The sequence below is a fragment of the Coenobita brevimanus genome, chromosome 101, assembly GCF_032717465.1.
Source record: "Coenobita brevimanus isolate Jiangsu-jjx chromosome 101, ASM3271746v2, whole genome shotgun sequence".
Lineage (NCBI taxonomy): Eukaryota > Metazoa > Arthropoda > Malacostraca > Decapoda > Coenobitidae > Coenobita > Coenobita brevimanus.
Genome location: NC_137054.1, coordinates 59,627,843 through 59,652,273, shown reverse-complemented (window position 1 = coordinate 59,652,273; position 24,431 = coordinate 59,627,843). Strand labels below are relative to the sequence as shown.

The 24,431-nt window shown below is 42.7% G+C and overlaps 1 protein-coding gene across 1 annotated transcript in view; it reads left to right on the top strand.

The window, feature by feature from the left end:
* The first annotated feature begins 319 nt into the window (after nt 1–319).
* The window catches only part of Hecw (Hecw ubiquitin protein ligase), a 288,203-nt gene continuing 264,091 nt past the window's right edge, over nt 320–24,431 (top strand). The window contains exons 1-2 of the mRNA XM_080284513.1: nt 320–480; nt 661–873. Coding sequence (XP_080140639.1) covers nt 344–480; nt 661–873 — 350 coding nt within the window. The 5' untranslated portion in view covers nt 320–343. The remainder of the gene's footprint in view (nt 481–660; nt 874–24,431) is intronic.

The window sequence follows — 24,431 nt, the reverse complement described above, 5'->3', positions numbered from 1 at the left end:
AGGTTCTTGCAAAATTTTGAAAAAAAAAAAAACATAAAAAAAAATTATATTTCGACCTTAATGTACCTGCATGATGAGTAGAGGGAACTGGCAAAGTCCAAATCACTTCCACCTAAGATGAAAGTAATTCTGTTTTGTATTACATCCAGAAAATACTGAATGCTGGTAAGACCTTTCTTTTATTCAGGCATGTCAAGTACTGTACTATGCAGTTCCCTACTCTTAACAGTCTTGTTCACAGTGCCTAGCCATATGTAATGTTTACTCTTTCCCCACTAATCACTGATGTTTCCATGTGTATGTGTGTTTTCAGGTGGTGGCATGGTTGCGACAGCCTAATATCATGGATATCCTGAGTGAGCGTCATGGGGGACTACGATCATCAGCTGCCCTGAGAGACAAAGTCACTTCCATTAGGCTTGACGGCACTGCAGCTCTTGATCGCCTCAGCCACGATGTTGACCTCACTATCCTCCTTAGGTAGTTTATTTATTAATTTTTTTAGTTGTATTACATTTATGATTAGTTGTCATCCTATACCAGTCTTTTCAGTATGTATTATACTTAAGAGTTTGTATCATACATGGATTTTGATGTGCTTTTCACATATTTTTATGCAGTAAGTGTTTTATACAGCCATTTTCCTTTTTCCTTTTATAGTTTGTTTGAGCACGAGATAATGTCATATGTACCACCATCTGTGGGCATGTCTCCCCGTGGGTCTCCCCAACCCTCACCCCAGGCCTCCCCAGGCTTGGCCCGTGCCCCTTCCAGAGCCCCAGCACCTCACCGCAGGGACTTTGAGGCCAAACTCAGGAACTTCTATCGAAAGCTTGAGAGTAAAGGTTATGGACAGGGACCCAGCAAACTCAAGTAAGTACAGTAAATTTCCTGTGGAATGGGTAGAGGCAGAATTATTGCCCAAAGAATAATATTCTTTAGAAAATAAAGATTTGGCACATTTTATCCAGAAAATTAAGGTTCAAACATCACAGCATACTGTCATTGGTTGGAGTCTTGAAATTCACTGTCCTTTAGAGTTTGAGGTAAACTGTGCTGTATATTGGAGTAAATTCATGATACAGTGGTCACAAGGACGGCATGAGTTGCTGCATTTATAATCATCTGCGTCAAAGAGAACACCTGGTACAGTTTTCCAAAGAGAATCCTCAGTATTCTGTGCTTTGTACATAGTAATCCTCACTGTTTTAGAATTAAGTTTAAACACTGAAGCCATATGTGATTGTTATCTTGGTCAGTTGCCCCCCCAAAAAAAAAGAGTTTTGAGTACCTGGTACTGGTACTTGAATTTTTACCTGAGAAGCCTGTAATTAAGGGCTTCCTGGCTTTCAGGATTTGCCGGATTTGGGGAATTCATATACAGTAATCCTTCATTTATACAGACATAATAGAGCCAAAGGCATGTCCCAGTAGTGGCAACATCTGGATAATGAACACTATTCCCCAACCATACCCAGACCCTACCTATACCCACCTCCAACCTATACCTAACCTATTTGTACAGCACCTGTGTTTAATTTGGCAGCGTTTTCCAGTCATTCAGGCATATTTAGATGTCAGATCACACATAGGAATATCCAAAGTAATGGTACACACCAAGAAAACCATGCAGAAAAAACACTGAAAACCAAAAAACATCCTACCTATACACTACTGTGTATACAGTACCTCTCCTTATTTTGGCAGTGTTTTCTTGTCATTCTGCCATATTTTGACTTCAGAACATACATAAGATTATCCAGAATTATTTGCAATACCAAGAAAACATGCAAAAAACATTGAAAGCCAAAAACTACCCCACCTAGACATTACTGTATGTACAGTACCCCTCCATATTTTGGCAGTGTTTTCCGGTCATTCTGCCATATTTTGACATCAAAACATACATAGGATTATCCAAAATAATTTTCAGCACCAGGAAAACCATGCAACAAAAAATTGAAAACCAAGAAACACCCTACCCAAATGCTACTGTATGTACAATACCCCTCCTATTTTTGTCACTGTTTTCAGGTCATTCTGCCATATTGTAACATCCAGACGTACATAGGATTATCTTAAATAAATTTTAACACCAAGCAAACTATGAAAAACACCTAAAGTTACCTGCCGAAAAACATTTGGTTGGGGTAATTACCACCCAGCGCACCACAGACAGGCTTTTTAACCCGCACACCTTCAGCAGATGTAGAGTTGTCCCATGTGGTCTAGTGGCAAATATTTGTGCCTAGCACATGTCCCATAACTCCTCCTCCTCCTCGTCCTGAACTTGCCGGAGGTGGGTGATGACCGGTGACGTACAGTGAGGTGATGGTCGCCTACCCATCTCAGGAGACTCCAAAGACAGCTGCAAACTTACATCCAGCGGAGACTCAATGGCTCTTGATGTGCATGGTTGCATGTCCAATGGTTAAGGCGGGAAATGTGCTGGTGGTGACGAGAATGGGCTGGCACTCGTAGGGGTCACAGGCTTGAAGAAGGGGTCAATCCTGGTCTGACGATAGGACCGATGATTCTGCCAGAGGATGACAGTGTCCCAGACTTCCCACAGCTCCATCACGAGGCGGAGCAGCACCAACTCCCTGTCACAGTGTGGGTGCTTGGCATGCTTCAGCTCCCCCTCCAGTACCACGGATGACACAGACAAGGGATTGAAGGAGTTGCAGAGGGCTGCGAGTCATTCTCATTCTCATCAGTCCTGCTGTCCTCTTCCATGCCCGCAGAGGCAGCAGCGGCGATCTCATCAGACATGATCTGATAACCAGAATCACCGCCATTGTCATCCAGCCAATCCTTCATGTCGTCAACATCCATCTGCTTTCCTGTTGTTCGAAAGTGATTGTGGAAATCATCCACTTCAAACGCCTCAAAGTCATGCTCAGCTTTGATTCTCTACAGGAGATGAAACCAACTGCTTTTGAGGGTTTCGACGGAGACTTCTTCCCACTCTTTCGCTCAGTTGAACATTGCAGACTTCAGGTCATAACTCCGAAGATTCTGCAAGGGCTGCTCCCCACATGTTTCCTCGACTGCGTTCTCGTCCTCCAGCACCACCATCGCCTCATTCAGGAACCTCCGGCGGTACAGTCTTTTTGCAGCCACGATAACACCCTGGTCCATTTGCTGAATCAGAGCAGTTGTATTAGGTGGCAGAAACATACACCTAATCCTCCCGTCATAAGCAACCAAATTCTTTCTCAGACGGATGCACGGGGGCATTGTCCAGGAGCAGGATTGCCTTCACCTGGTCGCGAGTGATACCAAGTACCTTCGTTTGATAATGGATAACCTCCTTGACGAAATGTCTGTGGAACCAATCTCTGAAGAGCATAGTGGCAAACCAGGCCTTCACAGAATGGTACCTCACAACAGGCAGGCTATCCATCAATCCGCAGAGACAGCATGGTTGTTTTGCATGCCTATCAACAATGGGTTTGAGGCAGTGCATCCTGTTAGCATTGGCACAGCACAAAACAGAGACACGTTGTTTGGACTACTTCCGAGCAGGCACAGTCTTCCCCCTTTCCTCAGCTGTGATGTTCATGGGCAAGGAGCGGTAAAACAGACCAGTTTCATCAGCATTATAGACTTTACCAAGGGCAAGGCCCTTGTCTTTGATCAGGCACTGCTCATTCAGGCAAAAGAGGTTCTACTTCCTCTGCTGCTGCATCCAAGGCCTTGCCATGTTCCTGACGGCCAGTAAGTCCTTGGCGAAGCTTAAAGTGAAAGAGCCATTCCTCGGACGCCTTGAAGTCGTGCACGTTGTGCAGGCATGCGAACTTCTCAGCAGCAGCCTTCACCTCAGTCCCACAGACTAGCACAGTGGCACCACATTGTAGATGAAACCACGTCAGTGTCGACTGGTCGATAATGGTGTGCCAGGCCTGGCATTGCCATCCTGTCACCCCAGTGTGTGCTTTCAGTGAAGTCCTGTCCATACTGCGTAAGCTTGTCACGTGACTTCTCGATATCAATCAAATTGATTGGGCTAGATCATATTCGTGAAGAGCGCATCCTGTGGTCCAACCTGTCAGCTGTTCCCAGTATCTCACATTTCTTCTCCAGAGTCAGAACCTTCCTCTTCCGCTTCTTAGGTGGTGGTGGGGCCAACCCCACACATACAAGAATACAACATAGGAGGGCCACAACCTGAAGAAGGTAGGGAACCACCACAAATACAACTGCATTTACAGCCATTGTTACAAGTAAGCCACTACTGCAAGACAAAGGTGGGAAGTGAGGTGCGGGCATGTGCTGGACAGTAAGCTGTACAGCACTGCCATATTGCACCCAACCATTGTGTCCAAGCACAGAGGAAGCAATACTTGGCACACTAACTTCCGCATATAAGGTTCACTTCCATTTGCCCAGGCAATGGTTAGTATGTGACAGCAACAGTGGACGACCAGTACATCACCACCTCAGGCAGTGTATGACCAATACGGCCTGCCAGACGATTCTGACCATTCAGTAGGGAAGCGGACAAGTGTGCGTGGTGGGGGGTTTCGCCCCGCACTAATCCCGGAGGCCAGCGGACTCCTGCCATTCGGTGTAAAGGTGGACGAGTAGTTTTATTGTACATTTATTTTATGGCTTGTGGTCATGCTACTGATACCCCTCAGCTAGGAACAATGCTCACCTCATCCTTTTAAAAATAACCAAAGGATTTTCTCAAAAATATTTTCAGTGTGTTTCCCAGGCAAAATTACATAGGTTATCCTTACCTAACCTAACCAAACCTAACCTATCCCATTAAGGCTGCTTGGCTAAGGTGGCTGACTGTGGTATTGAAACAAATATCTATATTGAATGGAAGTGTGCTGTACAGTACATACACACATACAGTACTGTGTACAGTACTGTCATATGCATTGGTACAGAGATTACTGTATTGATATTGTAATCATATCATGGGAAGGAATCTCTCTCTCTCTCTCTCTCTCTCTCTCTCTCTTTGTGTGTGTGTGTGTGTGTGTGTGTGTGTGTGTGTGTGTGTGTGTGTGTGTGTGTGTGTGTGTGTGTGTGTGTGTGTGTGCGTCTCCCGGTGGCCGCGCAACTTTCAATGTTTGGTAGAGAGGCGGACGGCCGCTGTCACCGAACTTGTACTCATGACTTGTGGTCTGTGTTCAATGGTGGTGGCGCTTGGGCAAGACTTAGCCTGATGGCCACGTGACATTCAACATTTGGTAGAGAGGCGGACAGCTGCTGTCACCAAGCATGTACTCGTGGCTTGCAGTCTGTGTTACAATCTCAGTGGCAGCTAGGAAAGACTTAGCCTGGTGACCGTGCAATACTGGACATTCAATGGGGATGCATACGGAAGTTTTGACACCACTTGTGGGTTACAGACGTATTACTTGGGTGCTGGAGGTTCATTGGGAGTGATCGGACGGGTGCGCAATTTTGACTGTTCAGAACAGGGGCGGACGGACATTTTAGCTCTGGTTGTGGGTTATGGACTACTTCCCGCTCATGGCTTGAGCCCAGCGGCCACGATACCGAATGTTTGGACATGTCAGTTGGCCGGCTGAAATTCTTGGGCACGTTACCTCCAGATAATAGCAAGTAAATTCGGATAGTAGTTTAATAGAGCCAAGGTCCAGTGTCCAGATAATGAACACGTCTGGATAATGAGCATCCAGATAAGTGAGGGACTACTGTATATATATATACAGTACTGTATTTCATTCATTCATTCATCATCTAATCATATACAGTTTATATATCCAGACCTCCTTACCCACCCTAAGGCAGAATTAGGAGTAGCAACATCCAGACAGCCCAAGTTTGCCCATTCCAGTGGGCCACGCTTCCATCCACTCATCATTCATGCCCCTAGAATCCTGGCTCTATCCGATATGCCCAAAACATTCACCACATTCTGCAGCTCCGCATAAATATATCTGATAGAGTCAGTCCAGACGCTGTCACACTAAAAAGGAGTGTCAAATCACTGATCATGCACATCATCTCACAACATTCAACTAGCCAGCTCTTTCTCATGTCAGTTCCTTAGTGTCACCAACCTCCATACCTCTCATCCTCACATACTCATCTACCATATCTCTCCACTTTCTCCTTGGCCTACCTCGCCTCCTCCCTCCTTCAGAGTTGCTCGGATATACATTTTTCACCACTCCATTGTTATCCATTCTCTCCACATGACCCTACCATCACAGTACACTCTCATCGATTCTAGTGTCCACAGGCTTCCTCACTCCATATCATTCACAAATCACATTATTTTGTATCCTGTCCACTCTCTGTACTCCACATACATTCCTCATCAGTCCCGTCTCCAGTACTCTCACTCCAGACTTTGCATTTTCATGCCAAACCATAGTCTCACATCTGTATGTTAAACTTGGCACTAGTACTCCTTCATTTAAGCCTCATGCAGCTGCAACACTCAAGCCTCTGTTTCTTCTCAAGGCCTTCATACTACCAGCAACTTTCCTTCCTTGTGTCACTCAAATTTCCACTTTTTTTGCACATTTTCGTCTCTTTCCTATCGCTGTCCCCAGGTATTTGAACTCTCACCAATTCCAGTCTCTCTCCAATCACTGTAACATCACACTGGGAGTCACCTTCTCTTTCAGTAACCATCACTTTACCCCTTTTTATGTTTACTCTCAAGGCACGACGCACACAGACATCAGCAAAACTCTGCACTAGTATACCAAGTTCTTGTCCGGTATTTGCAAGTAGGACTGCATCATCAGCATACAGCAAATTTTAGATAGTCCATCCATCACCATTCATTACCAATGCCATCCCTGTCTCCATTATTTGTTTTTACTTCTCTCTTCACCCCATCCATATGTTCTGTATATTGAACAACCATGGGGACATCACACAACCTTGTCGCCTACCCACACCGATTGTGAACCATCCACTTAGATGCCCATTTACCCTTACACATGCATCACTGCCAGCATATAAACAGTACCCTTGTGTCCAGTACGATATTTTTATCAGACAATGCTGGCGTACTGGACTAAATCTGTACTGGACAAAGAACAGACCGTATGGGAAAAATGAATAATGTCAGACAAGCCTTGAAAAAGTCCCCCCAAAATTCAACTTAACTACATTTTGACACAACTAAGATTTTATCAACCTTTAAGGTGAGTGGTGATGGGTTGGGGGGGACGGAGGAGGAGGGGTTTCTGAGGCTGTAGGAGGTCCTACTGACCCCTTGGAGGAAGGCCTTCAGGATCCTGAGGAGGCCACTCTGCCTCAACCTCCCTCATAAATCCCTCATAGTCACACACTGACACATCGTCATTTTCGTCATCAGGGAGAAGGCAATACTGCCATTTGACTGGCACACGTCACGAGTCATGAGGATGGCGTACTGGATTGGTGCGGCAGTACTAGGGAAACGTTCCTCGGTGTTGACCATCTTCCCGCGGGTGCACGGGTAATAGTACTGGACGCAGCATGTCAGTACTAGAGAAGAACTCCTCGGATTTGGCCCACTTTGCACAGCTGATCCGTACTATACCAACAAATCCATACTACAGTAATAAGCTGTATTATTTTTTTGCCGGCTGTACTGGACAAGAATAGTACTGAACGAACGTGTACTGGATGCGAGGGTACTGTATTTACATATACAGTAGGTTCTCACAGTGCGCGTCATCGCAGTGCGCGATTCGCATTGTGCGCGAGTGACCAAAAATCATAACCAAAAACCCTTGAATGCGTGAGTTTACCGCACAGAATGCGAGGCAGAGGAAAGGAGTGGCTCAAAAATGCCATTTTCTATTAGTGCGTGACCACCCCTCACACAGCGCATCACGTGTCATCATGTTGATGCGTAGAAATTCCCTGGCATTGTACTGCGCAGAAGTGGTAGCACTGGACTTTGAAGGGTTTATGGCCGAAGTGAGTGACTTTGATGCTCCTGGGGAAGGTGCTCAAGAGGAGTCTGTGGAAGGAAGTGTTGGTGCGGTGGGAGGTGCGGTGGGGAGTGCGGCTCTGTAAGTGTTGTCGCTCCTCGGAACCCCTGTTATTTAAGGTCATCAGGCCTGTTGTCCACTGTTGTTAAGGTGACTACCCATATTTTTGTTATTGTAGCTATAGCTTTAGTACAATGTCTGAAAAATATGACCTTTATTATGTCTCTAAGGGCCAAAAAATGTCCAGGTATAAGGGGGTACCGCCCATATGTAATTATTCCCATAAGATTATGTATTCCTAGTACGTGAATTCCCAGTGCGCGAGGTCGTGGACCGCCCAATCTCTCGTGCACTGTGCGAGCCTACTGTATATATATATACAGTATATACACTCAATCCACGTAAATCGCGGCAATTTAGGCCTGGACCGCTGCCGTGATTTATGAATTCCGTGATTTATGAATAATAACTCTTATGTGAAAAATTAATTTAGGTCTGGACACTGGCCAACTCGCCCCCACAGCACCCTACCTACACCTGTCTAGGCACCATCAAACAGAATCATACAAATTTAGGAATATTCAGTGCATGTATTAAGGGATCTCACCTTAATCCTATGACGAAATTGCTTAAGTGAATGGAGTGGGGTGGTGTTGGGAAGAACTTAGAACCTCTCAGCACTTGTTCTTCTCAAACTCTTTCACCAGCTTTGAAAACTTCTCTCCCCTCTCAACACGACAAATGAGCTCCAAACGTTGACTGTACGACAACTGCGGCAGCTTCTTGACGCCCTACTGCTTAGAGCGCTTCATTGGGGGGTCGGGAGGATCCATGGCAGGTAGGAGGCGAGGGAAAGTTGCTCAAAAAAGGCAGGTAACTCTCGTACTCCACGTCGACAGTCTGTAGTGTGCGGACTGGCGGTACAAGAACAATAACAACATGGCGGCATTAGTATGTACATATGCCACCAGGGATGCGCGGTGATTGGTTGTTGGGTCGCGATTTTCAGTTTGAATGCCGCAGTTTACGGTTCTCCTTGGAAAAGGCCCACTTGGGTGCCTAGATTCGTGATTTTCGTGACTTAACAGTGATTTAAGGTTGCTGGCAGTCTGACGGCCACCTAGCCGTGATTTATGAATCCAAGATTTATGAACACGCGATTTACGAGGATTGAGTGTGTATATATATATATATATATATATATATATATATATATATATATATGTAAGTCAAATGGCCACCCCTTATGGGATTATGGTGTCTGGCAGTAGATAGATAGATAGATATGTGTGTGTGTGTGTGTGTGTGTGTGTGTATGTTATTAGAGTTGAGTGAAAAAAATGAAAAATTGAATTATGACATATAATACCCCCTAAGAGTTGTCATTTGTTCCACATATCCTGCATGTAAAATTTGGCATTCTAAAACCAACATTTTCTGCCCTCTACAAAAATTGCTAATTTTATAAGCCAGGACATGTTCAGTCATGTCAGATACATTAGGGGACAAGGCAAATAAGGTTTCAGATATACGCTTCTCAAGTGTTTTGTGAATACCTGAGTGTATATATTATATAATGCATGTAATACTTCTAATTTGTTAAAAGCGTCATCTGAGAAAACCTCCGGCATGCCAAATTTTCAGTAATCCTCATAGAATGAAAATGAGCAGTTTGCCAGCAATTGAAGACATGTTTATGGACTCTCAGTGGGTCAGACTGAAACTGAAGAGTAATTAAAAAAAGGAACCAATTGTTGCAGAAGTGTCTGATGACCAGGGTGTTAAAATTAAAGAAATTTGGACCTGAGCATCAATACCTACTGTGACATCAACCTGCATTATACAGCTGATACAAAATCACCACGATAAATATCTCAGACTTGTGAGATACCCACTGTAAAAAAGAAATAAACTATGAACAGAAAGTCACTGAATTCAAGGAGCAAGCCAGGAAGATTTTTGACATTGCAGCATGCAGATGTGCCAACCATTCATCATGTTCATTTGCAGAGTCTTGCAAGTTTCCGTTTTCTGAACTGTCTGTTCTTCAAGATAAACAAATCACATGCAAGATGATGACAGGGCCACTTGACAGCATAGCTACAAAGAGGTTACAGGAGCATCTGAGAAGAAAGTTGAAGGAACAAGACAGGCTAGCCCTGTATCACCTTGAAGCTAGTGCCAGTTCATCAGCATCAAAGCAAAATGAAAGCAGCTTCAGCAGTTCTGCAGAAGATGAACCTGGTGGAAGCTTAGATGGTGACACTGAAATACTATCTGATATTGTTGCATGTACTCCGCAAGAATTACACCCTTCTACTGCTGCATGTACTTCTCAAGCAGCATCACAGTCACAGCAGAGATGTTGGCTAGAGAATACTGTGAGGGCTTCAGAGTGACATGCAGCCCCAGATAGGGCAGTGGCAGAGTTTTCATCTGCAGATTTGGAAGACTATGGCATAATAGCATCTGAGGACTGCAGTGATGTCATTGATAGAAGCAAAGTTAGAAGAGAACGGCAGACGTATCGTGAAACCATCCGTGCTGAAGCAGCAAGTCTTACTGCTGAAATACAGGGCCTATATTTTGATGGCAGAAAGGATAAAACACTGACTCTTGAAACAGTTGATGGCACAGCTCACCGGAGAGTGACTGTAGAGGAACATATATCATTGGTACAGGAGCCTGGCTTCAACTATCTCGGTCACATTAAAACTGAAAATGGCAGTTCTGCAAGCATAAAGCTGGCTATCATCCATTTTCTTGGTGAAAATAGCATAGACATTTCAGAAGCTGGTGGCAATTGGATGTGATGGCACTGCAGTGAACGTAAGGAAAAAGGGCAGTGTTATAAAACCTCTTGAAGAACATGTCAAACATCCTCTGCAGTGATTTGTTTGCCTTCTGTATGCAATTGAACTTCCCCTACGTCATTTGTTCGAACATCTGGATGGTTGCACGACAGGACCAAGAAGTTTCTCAGGGCCTATGGGTTCTCTATTGGCAAATAGTGAGGGAATGTCGGTTGTTGCTTTTGAGCCAATAACATGTGAATTTCTGGATGTCATCATTGAAGATCTGAGTTTGGATCAGTAGTATTTACTGGATATTTGCCAAGCAGTAATCACTGGCAATTGCTCTGTCTCTTTCTTACATCATCAGCCAGGAAAACTTGTTATGTCCTGCAAGGTCACACTGGCCAGTCGAGTTCTGCGTTTGTTTGTTGTGACAGAAAGGCCTAGCGATAATCTCAAAACAATTGCTGAATTGATTCTAAAGGTTTACGCTCCAGTCTGGTTCACGGTCATATCCAAACCTTCATGCAAGGATGGCTCTAAGCTCCTGTGGATGCAGATTAAGAGGTCACGCTACCTGTTGCAAGATCTGAAATCTGTAGTTGATCCAATGATTCAGCAAAATGGCTACTTTGGCCACCTTGAGAACATTTTGCTGACCATGGTAACTGACGAGAGACAACATATCAGGGAGCTGGGTGTTCAATAAATCATGCAGTCTGAGCCTTCAAGACATATCAGCGTGGTATCAGATGTTTTCAAGTGCCATCTCTCAGTCTCAATGCCGAGGAGTACATTGGTTTGATTGACTGACAGAAATGTGTCTTGACTGAACTTCCAATCACAAAATCAGTCTCTGATGCTGACCTGGAAAGTGTGGTTCGAAATGAAACCGCTTGCCACTGAAATTCCACGTTTTCCTTGTCATACACATTCAGTGGAAAGGTGCATAAAGGAAGTCTCAGGGATATCAATAGCTGTTGTTGGACAAGAAGCAAGGGATGGCTTTATTCAAGCAGGTATACATGCCCGAGCTATCATGCCAACATGTAACACTAAGAGTGAATATTGCACCACACAGTAACTTTTTAGATTTGCTGTAAGTGTTGTGCTTGCTGGCTTAAGCTGCACATATTGGGTCATGTATAATTGTGTATTATACTGTATAATACAATTAGTGCCAAGGATTTGTGTCATTTGTATCACAGGTTGGTAAAAAAAAGGTGGCAGAGGGCAGAAAATTTAGTCCCATTTCATCAAAATTTTATATAATTAACGAGTTTAAGCATTGGCAACTTTTGGTAGGTATTACATCCAGTAAAGCCGTGATTTGATTTTTGATCCCTATTTCTGCTCCACCAATATATATATATATATATATATATATATATATATATATCTGCTGTATCTATCTATCTATCTATTGCCAGACGCCTCAGTCCCGTTTGGGGTGGCCACAAACAAATCGCCTCCACGTTACCCAGTCCCCCGCCATTTCACTGCCCCGCTCCCAACTCACGCCCCCCTCTCTCATATACCTCTCCACCCCATCCCTCCATCTCATCCTCGGCCTCCCCTTCCCTCTTCCCACCTCCACCTCACTCACATACACTGTCTTCGTCAGTCTTTCACCCTCCATCCTCTCCATATGGCCATATTTATATATATCATCATCATCATCATCATCATCATCAGCCGTTTGAGTATCCACTGCAGGACTGGCCTATCTCGACCGAAGTCGGGACGATACAGCCAATGTATCTCTACCAAGTGGCTTAAGCTGTCTGGTAGAGATTGTATATAGGGTGAGAAGTGCTTGTAAGTGTAATTGTAGTGGCTTTGGATGTGTGTGTAGTCTGTGAACCAAGTGTAATCAGCCCGCGCAAGCCGACTGGGTCCAAGCATACTTTACAGTAAGCGACACTGGTTCAACCACAGCACCCCTTGTGTCCGCCAATGCATTACGTGGCCGGGTGAACACTCCCAAAGTTTATTGCCTTGGCGAGGCATGAACCCTGGTCCACCCGTGTATGAGATGCACACTCTACCACTGTACCACGGAGGCTCCATTTATATATATATATATATATATCATCATCATCATCATCATCATCATCATAATCATCATCATCTGGACCTCCTTTCCCACCCAAGGGCAGGGTGAGGAGTAGTAATGTCCAGACAGCCCAAAATTGCCCAATCCAATGGGCCACGCTTCCATTTACTCATCATTCAAGCCCCCGGAATCCTGACTTTGTCAGGTACACCAAAAACATTCACCACGTTCTGTAACTTCACATATCGTATCCGACAGAGTCAATCCAGACGCTGCCACGTTAAAAAGGGGTGCCAAAAATCCCTGATCATGCACATCTCACAAAATTCATCCAGCCAGCTCGATCTCCTGTTAGTTCCCTAGCCTCACCGACTTCCAATCCTCTTTTCCTCACACATTCATCCACCATATCTCTCCACCTTCTCCTTGGCCTACCTCGCCTCCTCCCTCCTTCGAATTCGCTCAGATATACCTTCTTCACCACTCTATTGTAATCCATTCTCTCCACATGACCATACCATCTCAGTACACTCTCTTCAATTCTGGTGTCCACTGACTTCCTCACTCTGCATCTTTCATGAATCACATTATTTCATATCCTATCCACCCTCTGTACTCCACATACATTCCTCAGCAGTCCCATCTCAACTGCTCTTACTCTTGACTTTTCATTTTCATGCCACACCATGGTCTCACATCCATATGTTAAAGTTGGCACTAACACTCCTTCGTGTAAGCCTCGTGCAGCTGCAACACTCAAGCCTCTGTTTCTTATCAGGGCCTTCATTGCACCAGCTACTTTTCTTCCTTGTGTCACTCTACTTTCAACTTCTTTTGCTCATTTTCCTCTCTTTTCTATCACTGTACCCAGGTATTTGAACTCTCTCACCAATTCCAGTCTCTCTCCATTCACTGTTACATTGCACTGGGAGTCACCTTCTTCCTCAATAACCATCACTTTACTCTTTTCTACATTTACTCTCAAGGAACGACGCTTACAGACATCAGCAAAACTCTGCACTAGCCTACCAAGTTCTTGTCCGGTACTTGCAAGCAGTACTGCATCATCAGCATACAACAAATTTGAGATATTCCATCGATCACCATTCATTACCAATGCCAACCCTCTCTCCATTACTCGTGTTTTCACTTCTCTCATCACCCCATCCATATATACATTGAACAACCATGGGGACATCACACAGCCTTGTCGCATGCTCTCACTGATTGTGAACCATTCACTTAGATGCCCATTAACCCTGACACATGCTTCACTACCATCATAAAAACTCTTGACGGCACCCAACAGCTTACCTTCTACACTGTACATGTGCAAAACTTTCCACAGTCCTTCTCTGTCCACTTTGTCATATGCTATTTTCCAGATCCATGAATGCCATAAACACCTTATGGTCCTTCTCACAAGCCTTCTCTACTATCTGTCTCACTGCAAATATTTGGTTCACACATCCTCTGCCACTCCTAAAGCCACCCTGTTCATCACTCACCAGGACTTCTGATATCTCTCTTACTTTCTCTATAATACAGTAATTCTTCCATATACCTTCCCTACCACACTCGGTAAGCTTATGCCACGATAATTCTTGCACTCACTTCGTTCACCTTTATTTTGTACAGCGATAATCACAGCCTTTTTCCACTCTGCAGGCACAGTTTCACTCATCCATGCCTTCTTACATATCTCCAACAAGCACTTCATTCCATACTCTCCACTACATTTAAGCATCTCTGCATACACCTCATCAACCCCAGCTGCTTTCCCATTTTTCAGCCGCTTCACAGCACTCTTCACCTGTGCGAGTGTCATGTCTCCTGGCACTGCATTCCTTCTCTGCACACCCCCAAAACCAATCATGTTTACAGCTGCTCTGTTCTCTCTATCCCCATTCATCAGGCTTTCAAAATATTCTTTCCATCTGGTCCTTACTACATCTCCATGGGTTAATAATCTACCACCTGTATCCTTCACACCATCCCATTTCTTACCGCTTTCACTTCTACCTTTCTGCACCTCTTTCCAGAATAATTTTCTGTTTTCAGAGTAGTTCGCATTCATTTTTCTTCCTAGATCTTCATTTACCTTCTTCTTTTTCCTCTTCACTATTCTCTTTACGTGCTTCTTGCTCTCAGCATATTCAGTTCTTATTTCAACTGAACCTCTATCCTGTAACCACTTTAGCCACTTCTTCCTCTTTTCCTCCACCTCTCTCTTTATCTCCTCATCCCACCATGCCGTACCTTTCTTCTTTGTTGTTACTCTTGCCACACCACATACCGCTTTGGCATTACTAACTAAGCAGTCCCTATATGCATTCCACAGTCTGTCCAGATCCATTTCATTCCAATTCAGTAATTCTAACTCGTCCTCTACTTTGGTCCAGTATTCTTCTGCCATTTCTTTGATCCTCAGCATCTCCACTTTCAGTCTTTCTCCCTGACTGCTTCTCTCTCTCCTGATCCCCCTCACTCCTTTCAGCTTGATCTTGCATACCACAATCATATGATCTGACAGACCTCCACATCCTCCTCTCACAGCCCTCGTATCAGCAACCATTCCCATCATCGACCTCTCTACGAGCACGTAATCAGTCAGCCTTCTTTCAACATGATCCCCGTTCCCCCTATGCCATGTATATTTATGTGCATCTCTGTGTTTGAAATACGAGTTACAAATGCACAACCTCCTCTCCTGACACATATCCTTTAGTCTCTTCCCATTATCATTTTCTCCTGGTACTCCATACCAACCCATTATGTCCATCCTCAGGACCAGTGCCTACTCTTCCATTCATATCCCCCATCACAATCACTTTCTATAGCTCCTGGGCATTTCTCCCACTAATACATACATATATATATATATATATATATATATATATATATATTATATATATATATATATATATATATATATATATATATATATATATATATATACATACTCCCCATATATATGTATATATATATATATATATATATATATATATATATATATATATATATATTTATATATATATATATATATGTATATACATATATATACATACTCCCCATATATATATATATATATATATATATATATATATATATATATATATATACTCCCCCAGTATCCCTACTTGTCGTAAAAGGCGACTAAAAGGGTTGGCGGAGGGTTAGTGCCCCTCCCCGGAAAACAACTAACTAAAAAAACAAACAGTAAGCCTCGGACAAGGACTGACCAAACGATGACGACCAAGGACCGGACAAAGGACATGGTAATTGGAACTTGGAATGTGAGGGGAGCGAATGATGAGGTGAAAGAGAGAGATTGTCCAGGTGCTTGAGGGTGCGAAAGTGGATGTATGTGGAATAACTGAAACAAAATGGAGAGGAGAAAGTGTGAGAGAATGGGAGTATGGATGGGGTATATTTGCAGGAGTAGGTGAGAATGAGAGGGCAAAGGAAGGAGTATGTATAGTTGTGAGTAAAAGATGGAAGAGGAGCATAAGACAGTATGGATCAGTTGGGTCAAGGATTGTGTGGGTAAAGTTGAAAGTTGGAATACAAATGTGGGCGATTGTGTGTGTGTATGCACCAACGCAAGATCGTGCTAGAAGAGTGAGAGAAGAGTTCTGGACAAATGTAGAAGTGTGCATGGAAAAGTTTGGAAGGAATGAGAGAGTGTTTTTGATTGGTGATATGAATGGTAAAGTTGGGAATGTGAAGGTGGATGGAATAGTTGGTGAGTAGGGTGTGCCTGCTGAGATAGATGAGAATGGGAGTGCATTAGTGGACATTTGTGCTGGGAGGGGGTTGGTGATAGCCAATACCCCCTTCAGGCATAAAATGATCCACAGGTATACATGGCGAGTGATGAGAAGGGTGGGTGGTGAACTGGATGAAAGGAAGGCAATGATTGATTATGTGTGTGTGGATGAAAGGATGCGAAGATGTGTAAAGGATGCAAGAGTGTATAGAAGTTGGGGGAGTGGACTTTCTGACCACTACTTGGTGGTGGCCAGAATTAGAATGCAAGTAAGATGGAGGAATAGAAGAAGGGAAAGACGAGAGGAAGGAGTAGTTGCAAGGAGAGTGGAAAGGTTACAAGAGGATGAGAAAAAGGCAGAGTATAAGAGAGCAGTGGAGGAACGATTGGGCAAATATGAATTAGAGCAGATGGGAGATGTGGAAGGTGTGTGTAAGATATTTACAGAAGAAATATGTGCAGCATGTGATGTGGTGTGTGGAAGGAAGAGAAGACGGAGGGGGGTGCAAGGAACAGCGTGGTGGACTGAAGAGGTGAAACAGGCTGTGGCACAAAAGAAGAAAGCATACAATGAATGGATGAGAAATAGGGGCGTGGAAGAAGTTGAGAGGCGGAAGAGAGAGTTATATGTAGAAAGAAAGAGAGAGGTGAAATGATTAGTAAGAGAGAGTAAGAAGAGAGTGGATGAGGAATTTGGAAGGAATTTGAGTGTAAAGTGGAGGGACTGTAAGAAAATGTTTTGGAGAGAGGTGAAAAGAGTAAGACAGGGTGGAAGTGAAGTTAGTAGGGGAGTGAAAGATAAAAATGGTAGATTACTAGTGGAGAAGGGAGAAAAAGTGAGCAGATGGAGAGAACACTTTAAGGAATTGTTGAACGTAGAGGATAAAAGTAATGCGAGTATAAGTGGCTGGGGAGTGGCTGGGAGAAGGAGGGAGGTGAGAAGACAGGAAGAAATCAGTAGGATAGAAGTTGTGGAAGCAATGAAGAAAGTTAAATTGGGGAAAGCCCCAGGAATTGATGGAGTGTGTGGTGAAATGCTAAAGCATGGGGGAGAGATAGTAGTAGAATGGATGTGGAAGATGTGCAGATTGGCCTGGGAGGAAGGTAGAGTCCCGGAGGATTGGAAGTCAGGTATAATTATTCCCTTGTACAAAGGAAAAAGGGAAAAAGAAGTGTGTGGTAATCATAGGGGCATTTGTCTTCTTAGTATAATAGGAAAAGTGTATGGTAGGATACTTATAGACAGAGTTAGAGAAAGAACAGAGAAATTAGTTGGAGAAGAACAGGGAGGCTTTAGGAAGGGAAGAGGTTGTGTAGATCAGATAATCATTCTTAGATCTTTAGTGGAAAAGTATCTAGAGAAGGGAAAGAAGTTGTATGCGGCTTTCATGGATTTGGAGAAAGCATATGACAGGGTGGATAGACAAGGATTGTGGAAAGTGTTAAGAATATATGGAGTAGAAGGGGAAGTTGTTGAATGCTGTGAAGAGTATGTACGATGGTGTGAAGGCTGCAGTGCGTGTGGATGGTGAACTAAGTGAACTTTTCTCTTTGAAAGTTGGTTTGAAACAGGGATGTGTCATGTCTCCATGGTTGTTCAATCTGTACATGGATGGGGTAATAAAAGAGGTACAAGGTAGGGTAGTGGATGTTGGAGTGGCCCTGGTGAGAGAGGATAGTGTTTGGAAACTCCCTGTACTGTTGTTTGCAGATGATACTGTGTTGTTGAGTGAAGACGAAGGGGAGCTGCAAGGCTTGGTGGATGAGTTTGAGAGAGTGTGTAAGAAACGGAATCTAAAGGTGAATGTAGGAAAGAGTAAAGTGATGGTCTTTGAGAGAGGTGAAATTAGTGAATGTACAGCGAGGTTGGATGGTGAGGAATTGGAAATTGTGAGTACGTTTAAGTACTTGGGTAGTGTGATGAGTAAGGATGGAGGTTTGGAGGGTGAAGTGCTTGAAAGGGTACAGCAGGGAAGAAAGGTTGCTGGTTCTTTGAAAGCAGTGATAAGAAACAGGGAAGTGAGCATGGAAGTGATAAAGTTACTACATGACAGTATTGTGATACCAACTCTAACGTACGGAAGTGAGGCTTGGACATTGTTGGAAGGACACAAGTCAAGAGTGAGAGCAGTGGAAATGAGTTATTTAAGAGGAGCCTGTGGAGTCACGTGGAGAGACATGCTGACGAATGAGGATATAAAGGAGCGTTGTGGTGTTGATGTGGATGTGATAGGAAGCGTTATGAGGAACACACTGAGGTGCTTTGGCCATGTGGAGAGGATGGAGGGTGAAAGACTGACGAAGAGAGTGTATGTGAGTGAGGTGGAGGGGGGAAGAGGGAGGGGGAGGCCGAGGATGAGATGGAGGGATGGGGTGGAGAGGTATATGAGAGAGGGGGGTGTGAGTTGGGAGCAGGGCAGTGAAATGTCGGGGGACAGGGCGACTTGGAGGCGATTTGTTTGTGGCCACCCCAAACGGGATTGAGGCGTCTGGCAATATATATATATATATATACTGTATATATATATATATATATATATATATATATATATACTATATATATATATATATATATATATATATATATATATATATATCCGCAATAGATCTTCCTCTTGGGAACCTTAGTCTTGTCAGGAAAAGTGGTACCAATGTTGTGATGTACAGCATCTTTATTAATCCAAACGTTTCGGAGACACAATCTCCATCATCAGTGGATCTAAAAGTTTAAAAGACAACAAACATTGATCAGTGTCAGGAGAAATATAAAACCTGTGTACAAAATATAAATTTACATAAAAAAGAAGAAAAAATAAGAAGAGGGAAGTGATATATAAAGGGGTAAAGTATAAAAGTAGTATGTTTAATCCTTGCAAAATCAGAAAATCAGGACAGGGGCTAACTATGCTAAACATATATATAAAAAAAAAGAAATAAAAAAGAAAAAGTAGGAGTTGACCTGTTAAAGTAGTTACTGTGTGAATAGTGGGGTTGCGCTAGTCAAGTTATTGAGACTGGGTCGTATTTTATGAGTCAGGATAGATTCGATAGTGATGAAGTCAGAATAGGACTGACATGAGGTTAGTATCCGAAAATCTGCAGAAGAGAAAGGGTGATCAGAAAGGTGAGAGTGCTGTCTGATAGAAGAATAAGAGGGTTTAGAGAGGAACCTTCCGGTCCGAGTGGATTTACCTTGGTGCTCAAGAATTCGGTGGAGCAGCCAACGTGAGGTCGACCCCACATATTTAGCAGATTTTTGGATACAAGCCTCATGTCAGTCCTATTCTGACCTCATCAATGCCGAGTCTATCCTGATTCATAAAATACGACCCAGTCTCAATAACTTGACTAGCGCAACCCCACTATTCACACAGTAACTACTTTAACAGGTCAACTCCTACTTTTTCTTTTTTATTTCTTTTTTTTTATATATATGTTTAGCATAGTTAGCCCCTGTCCTGATTTTCTGATTTTGCAAGGATTAAACATACTACTTTTATACTTTACCCCTTTATATATCACTTCCCTCTTCTTATTTTTTCTTCTTTTTTATGTAAATTTATATTTTGTACACAGGTTTTATATTTCTCCTGACACTGATCAATGTTTGTTGTCTTTTAAACTTTTAGATCCACTGATGATGGAGATTGTGTCTCCGAAACGTTTGGATTAATGAAGATGCCGTACATCACATTTTGGTACTACTTTTCCTGGAAAGACACTATATATATATATATATATATATATATATATATATATTATATATTATATATATATTATACATATATATATATAGATAGAGAGATATATATATAGATAGAGAGATAGATAGATAGATATAGATATAGTATACTGTATATATATATATATATATATATATACACTCAACCCTCGGCTATCACGGGTTCTGCTATAGCGTATCTCGCTATGACGCCTATATAAAAAACTACCCAAATACCTTTATCACGCACTAAATGCCTGATATTGTGCACCAGAAATGTTCAAAAATTTCAAAATGGCTGGGCTCCAGTGCTCCTCCCAGCCAACAAAAGCTTCACTCCGTGATTGGTCGTGTGACGTCAGCGCCAGCCAAGCGCTGATTGGCCGTCCGACCGAGTCTCCTGCCCGCCAAAGCATTCAAGTGCGCACCCTCAGAATGTGAACAGTGACAGCGAGAACAATAACCTTTTTTATGATATGACCATGGCCAACGTACCCCCTCCCTGTCCCACTACTATCACCCAACATAATGCTGCGGCACCTGGCAGGGAAATAAAGAAAAGGCAGAACCTAAGTTATGCAGATAAACTGGAAATGTGAAACTTATAGAGAATGGAGAGACCAAGCGAAGTGTGGGGAAGAAATTTAACATCAGTGAATCAACTATGAGGGGTATTTATAAGAATCATGATCACATCATAAAACATGCTCATTTTTGGACTATTATATGTTAATATGTGGTACAAAATGGGTATCTTAGGAGTAAATATTGAGGTCATGGCACCAATTAGAATTATTACCATAAGTTCTTCAATTCGGCTGTCACGGTTTCGGCTGTAGGGCAGCCATAGCAGGACCAATTGAGAGTGATAGCTGAGGGTTGAGTGTACACTCAACCCCCTGCTATTGCGGGTTCAGCTTTCACGTTTATCTGCTATCACGCACACATCAAATGCACAACCATACATGCTATCACGCGTCGAGTTTGAAGACAGGTTAAGCGAAACTTATTCACACGGCACTTCATATGAGTTTGCAGAGGATACGATGGTTAATCGGAATGGTAACGTGGTAAAATTCCCAATTATAGCACGGGCAATTGGAATGCATCTGTACGGATTCCTGCAGAGGACACAACGGGCAAAACAGTGACCAAAACCCATTCGGCTCAAAAGAATATATCGTACTACAGCATTGAAATTTAGCCTAACACTGAATACTTAATAATATTGTATTTTAGAATAAATATCATTCGTTTTGAAACCCTTATAAAGAGTTAATATTTCTTATGCCGAAAAAACTGTGTTGCCGATAAGGTAAACACGTGTTTACAACTGAGACGGGGCTCTGACGACAGTGTGAGGAGCGTGTGTGATAGCATCCAAGTTTTGTTCCACTTAAATGTTCCTCAGCCATTTCTGAAATACGTTACCATGTGATACCCCCTGTAGCTGTGGACTCTAAAGAAATGGTGACAGCCAAAGAGATCTGGCGGCAACTAAGCCACTCCCAAACCTCGGAACCCATCAAACCACCCAAGCCATAATCCTTATAAAAGTTTGATGCTTTTATGTTGTTTATTTATTCATTATGCTGTTATTATTAATATATTAATGTTTTGTTTCATGTTAGAGGAGACATTGGCAGGAAATCGTAGGCATAAAGTGGTTAAAAGTTAGAAAAATAGGCCACCCAAAAACCAATTAGAAATTTTCCCATTGATTGTTCAGTTCAGCTATCGATTCAGCTATCACGCGCGTTTCCTGTGACCAATTAGGTGCGATAGCAGGGGGTTGAGTGTATATACAGTAATCCCGCATTTTTTGCGGATTTTTTGTCTACGGTTTTGCCCTCTCGCGGATTTTCTTAGCATTAATAAGTTCAACAAAAATATCCTTGAATATACAGAAAAAAAAAAAAATTGAAATTCCCACAGCTTCCAATTGTAGCGCGGTAAACTCACGCCACCCTCTGTCCCTTTCCCGTGGCCCCTCTGCCAGTGTTACCATATCTAGCATAATTTTATTCTTTTAGCATAATTTTGATCAAATTTTCGAGTCTGAAATATTTTTTAGCATATTAGAAGTTTTAGAATCATTCTAGCATAATTTAGAATGGAATGGAATATTTTTAGAATAATTTTATAAAAGCTACAAATCAGAGAGAGAGAGAGAGAGAGACGAATAAGGTAAGATGTTTGAATAGTTGGTTACTTTCAGTTTGGGCTTGGTTGGGTTGGATTAGGTTAGGTTAGGTTAGGTTGGATTAGGTTAGGTTAGGTTTTAGGTTAGGTTCGGTTTGGTTCGGTTAGGTTAGGATAAGTTTGAGCTTTGTACTTTACCCATGAAACCTAGGTTTTTCCGATGGATTTTGGTATGATTCATTCGATTTTCAGCTTCATTTCAGTCGGAAATGACCATTTTCTGTGTTTCCCCCCCTCCTTATAATCCCCGATTCCCCAAAGATCCCTCATTATTTCAGGGGAATGAGGGGGGTCATATCTCAAAATCTGGTTATTTCCGACGGAAATGATGCTCAAAATCGAACGAATCACATCAAAATCCATCAGAAAAACGTAAGTTTCGTGGGAAAAAGCAGTATGGGTAGATACCGATATTTATCCTCTTACTGTATGTAGGTTCATTTTAATATTTTCATAGTAAACAATATATAATTAATATGTTGCACGAATATGTATAGAATTTTATCATTTAGCTTCAAGTTAGCATAATTCATTTTTTACTTGGAACAAATATGCTCAATCTAGCATAATTTTTTCATTGCCCTAGCATAATTTCGTTGTTTGGATATGGCAACACTGCTCTCTGCCTCGCATTCTTCAGTCCACGCCTGACTGCCGTAAGTGGCTGTTGTGGTTGTAACCACACTATGATATGAGCCTCTTGCCTCCCACTTGCTTTCCACATGGCCCCAGGACGTAAGCCAGCCTCACCAAAGGCTAATAATACAATTAGTAAGAACTCCAAAGTGACAAAACGATCAAGTTATGACCTTAGCAGAGAAAATTGTGTTACTGGACAAGCTAAGAAACGACCGTGCGAGTGTTTGCTATCACCAGTTAATGCATCTTTTTATTTTGTACTGTTTTGTTAATAAATGTGTAGATAATTGTGTATTACAGTACGGTGTTTACGTTTTTCCTTCATAATGGAGTATGTGCTTTCAATCTTGTAAGAAGGTATTTCGGGATGAGTATGGAGGTTTCGGGACAATTCGCAGTCACAACAAACACAAAACAATTCGCCTTCATTAATGAAGATAGCTATGGGTGACGCTAGAATATAATTCAAAGGCGACTACAGCGAGGAAGAAATAAGTTAATTATTGACTAAAGGTGCAACTAATAAATAATATCCAGAACCTACGCTACTGAACATAGACTTTGTTGGATCCCCCTGAAATATAGTTATTAAAGTATTGATTAATTAATAATAAGTATATTGATGAAAGTATTGATTAGTATATTTATAGAATGGCGGGGAATCGTCCAGGGTGCGAATTGTTCTGAAGGGGAATCGTCCATGTTTTGACGGGGAATTGTCTGACGGCGAATTGTCTCGCAATCAGTATGGACATGGACTGTGTGATGGGCAGTATGGTGGACACAAGTGCAAGTTTTCAATTGTTAATAGAGTATTCGCGGAATTGACTTTTCGCGGGGGTTACAAGAACGTAACTACCGCGAAATATGCGGGATTACTGTATATATATATATATATATATATATATATATATATATATATATATATACAATATTCACTCTAATATCCGGACGCCCAATAACCGAACATCCCCACTACCCGGACCTAATCGTCCTGGGATCAAAAAAAAAAAAAAAAAATGCCGTCCGTAATTTGAACTTGCCGCGTGCGCCGTGGGAGAGCATTATTTTGGTGCGTCATTCCTCCGACATCCGATAGAGTGCCGCTGCATCCTCCCCACTTCCTGCCTGTCTCTCACCGCGACTGAACGTACGCTCTTTGCAATGGCTGCCCACGTGTTCGCTTTTGTGGTGGTGCCCTACCTGCTGCAGGGCCTCCTGCTGCTCTCGCGCCTCCTTTTAGTGTGTGTGATGATGGCCCCGCCACCTGAGAAAAGGAAGAGAGTGGTGTTGACTCTGGAAAAGAAGAGGGAGATATTGGAGA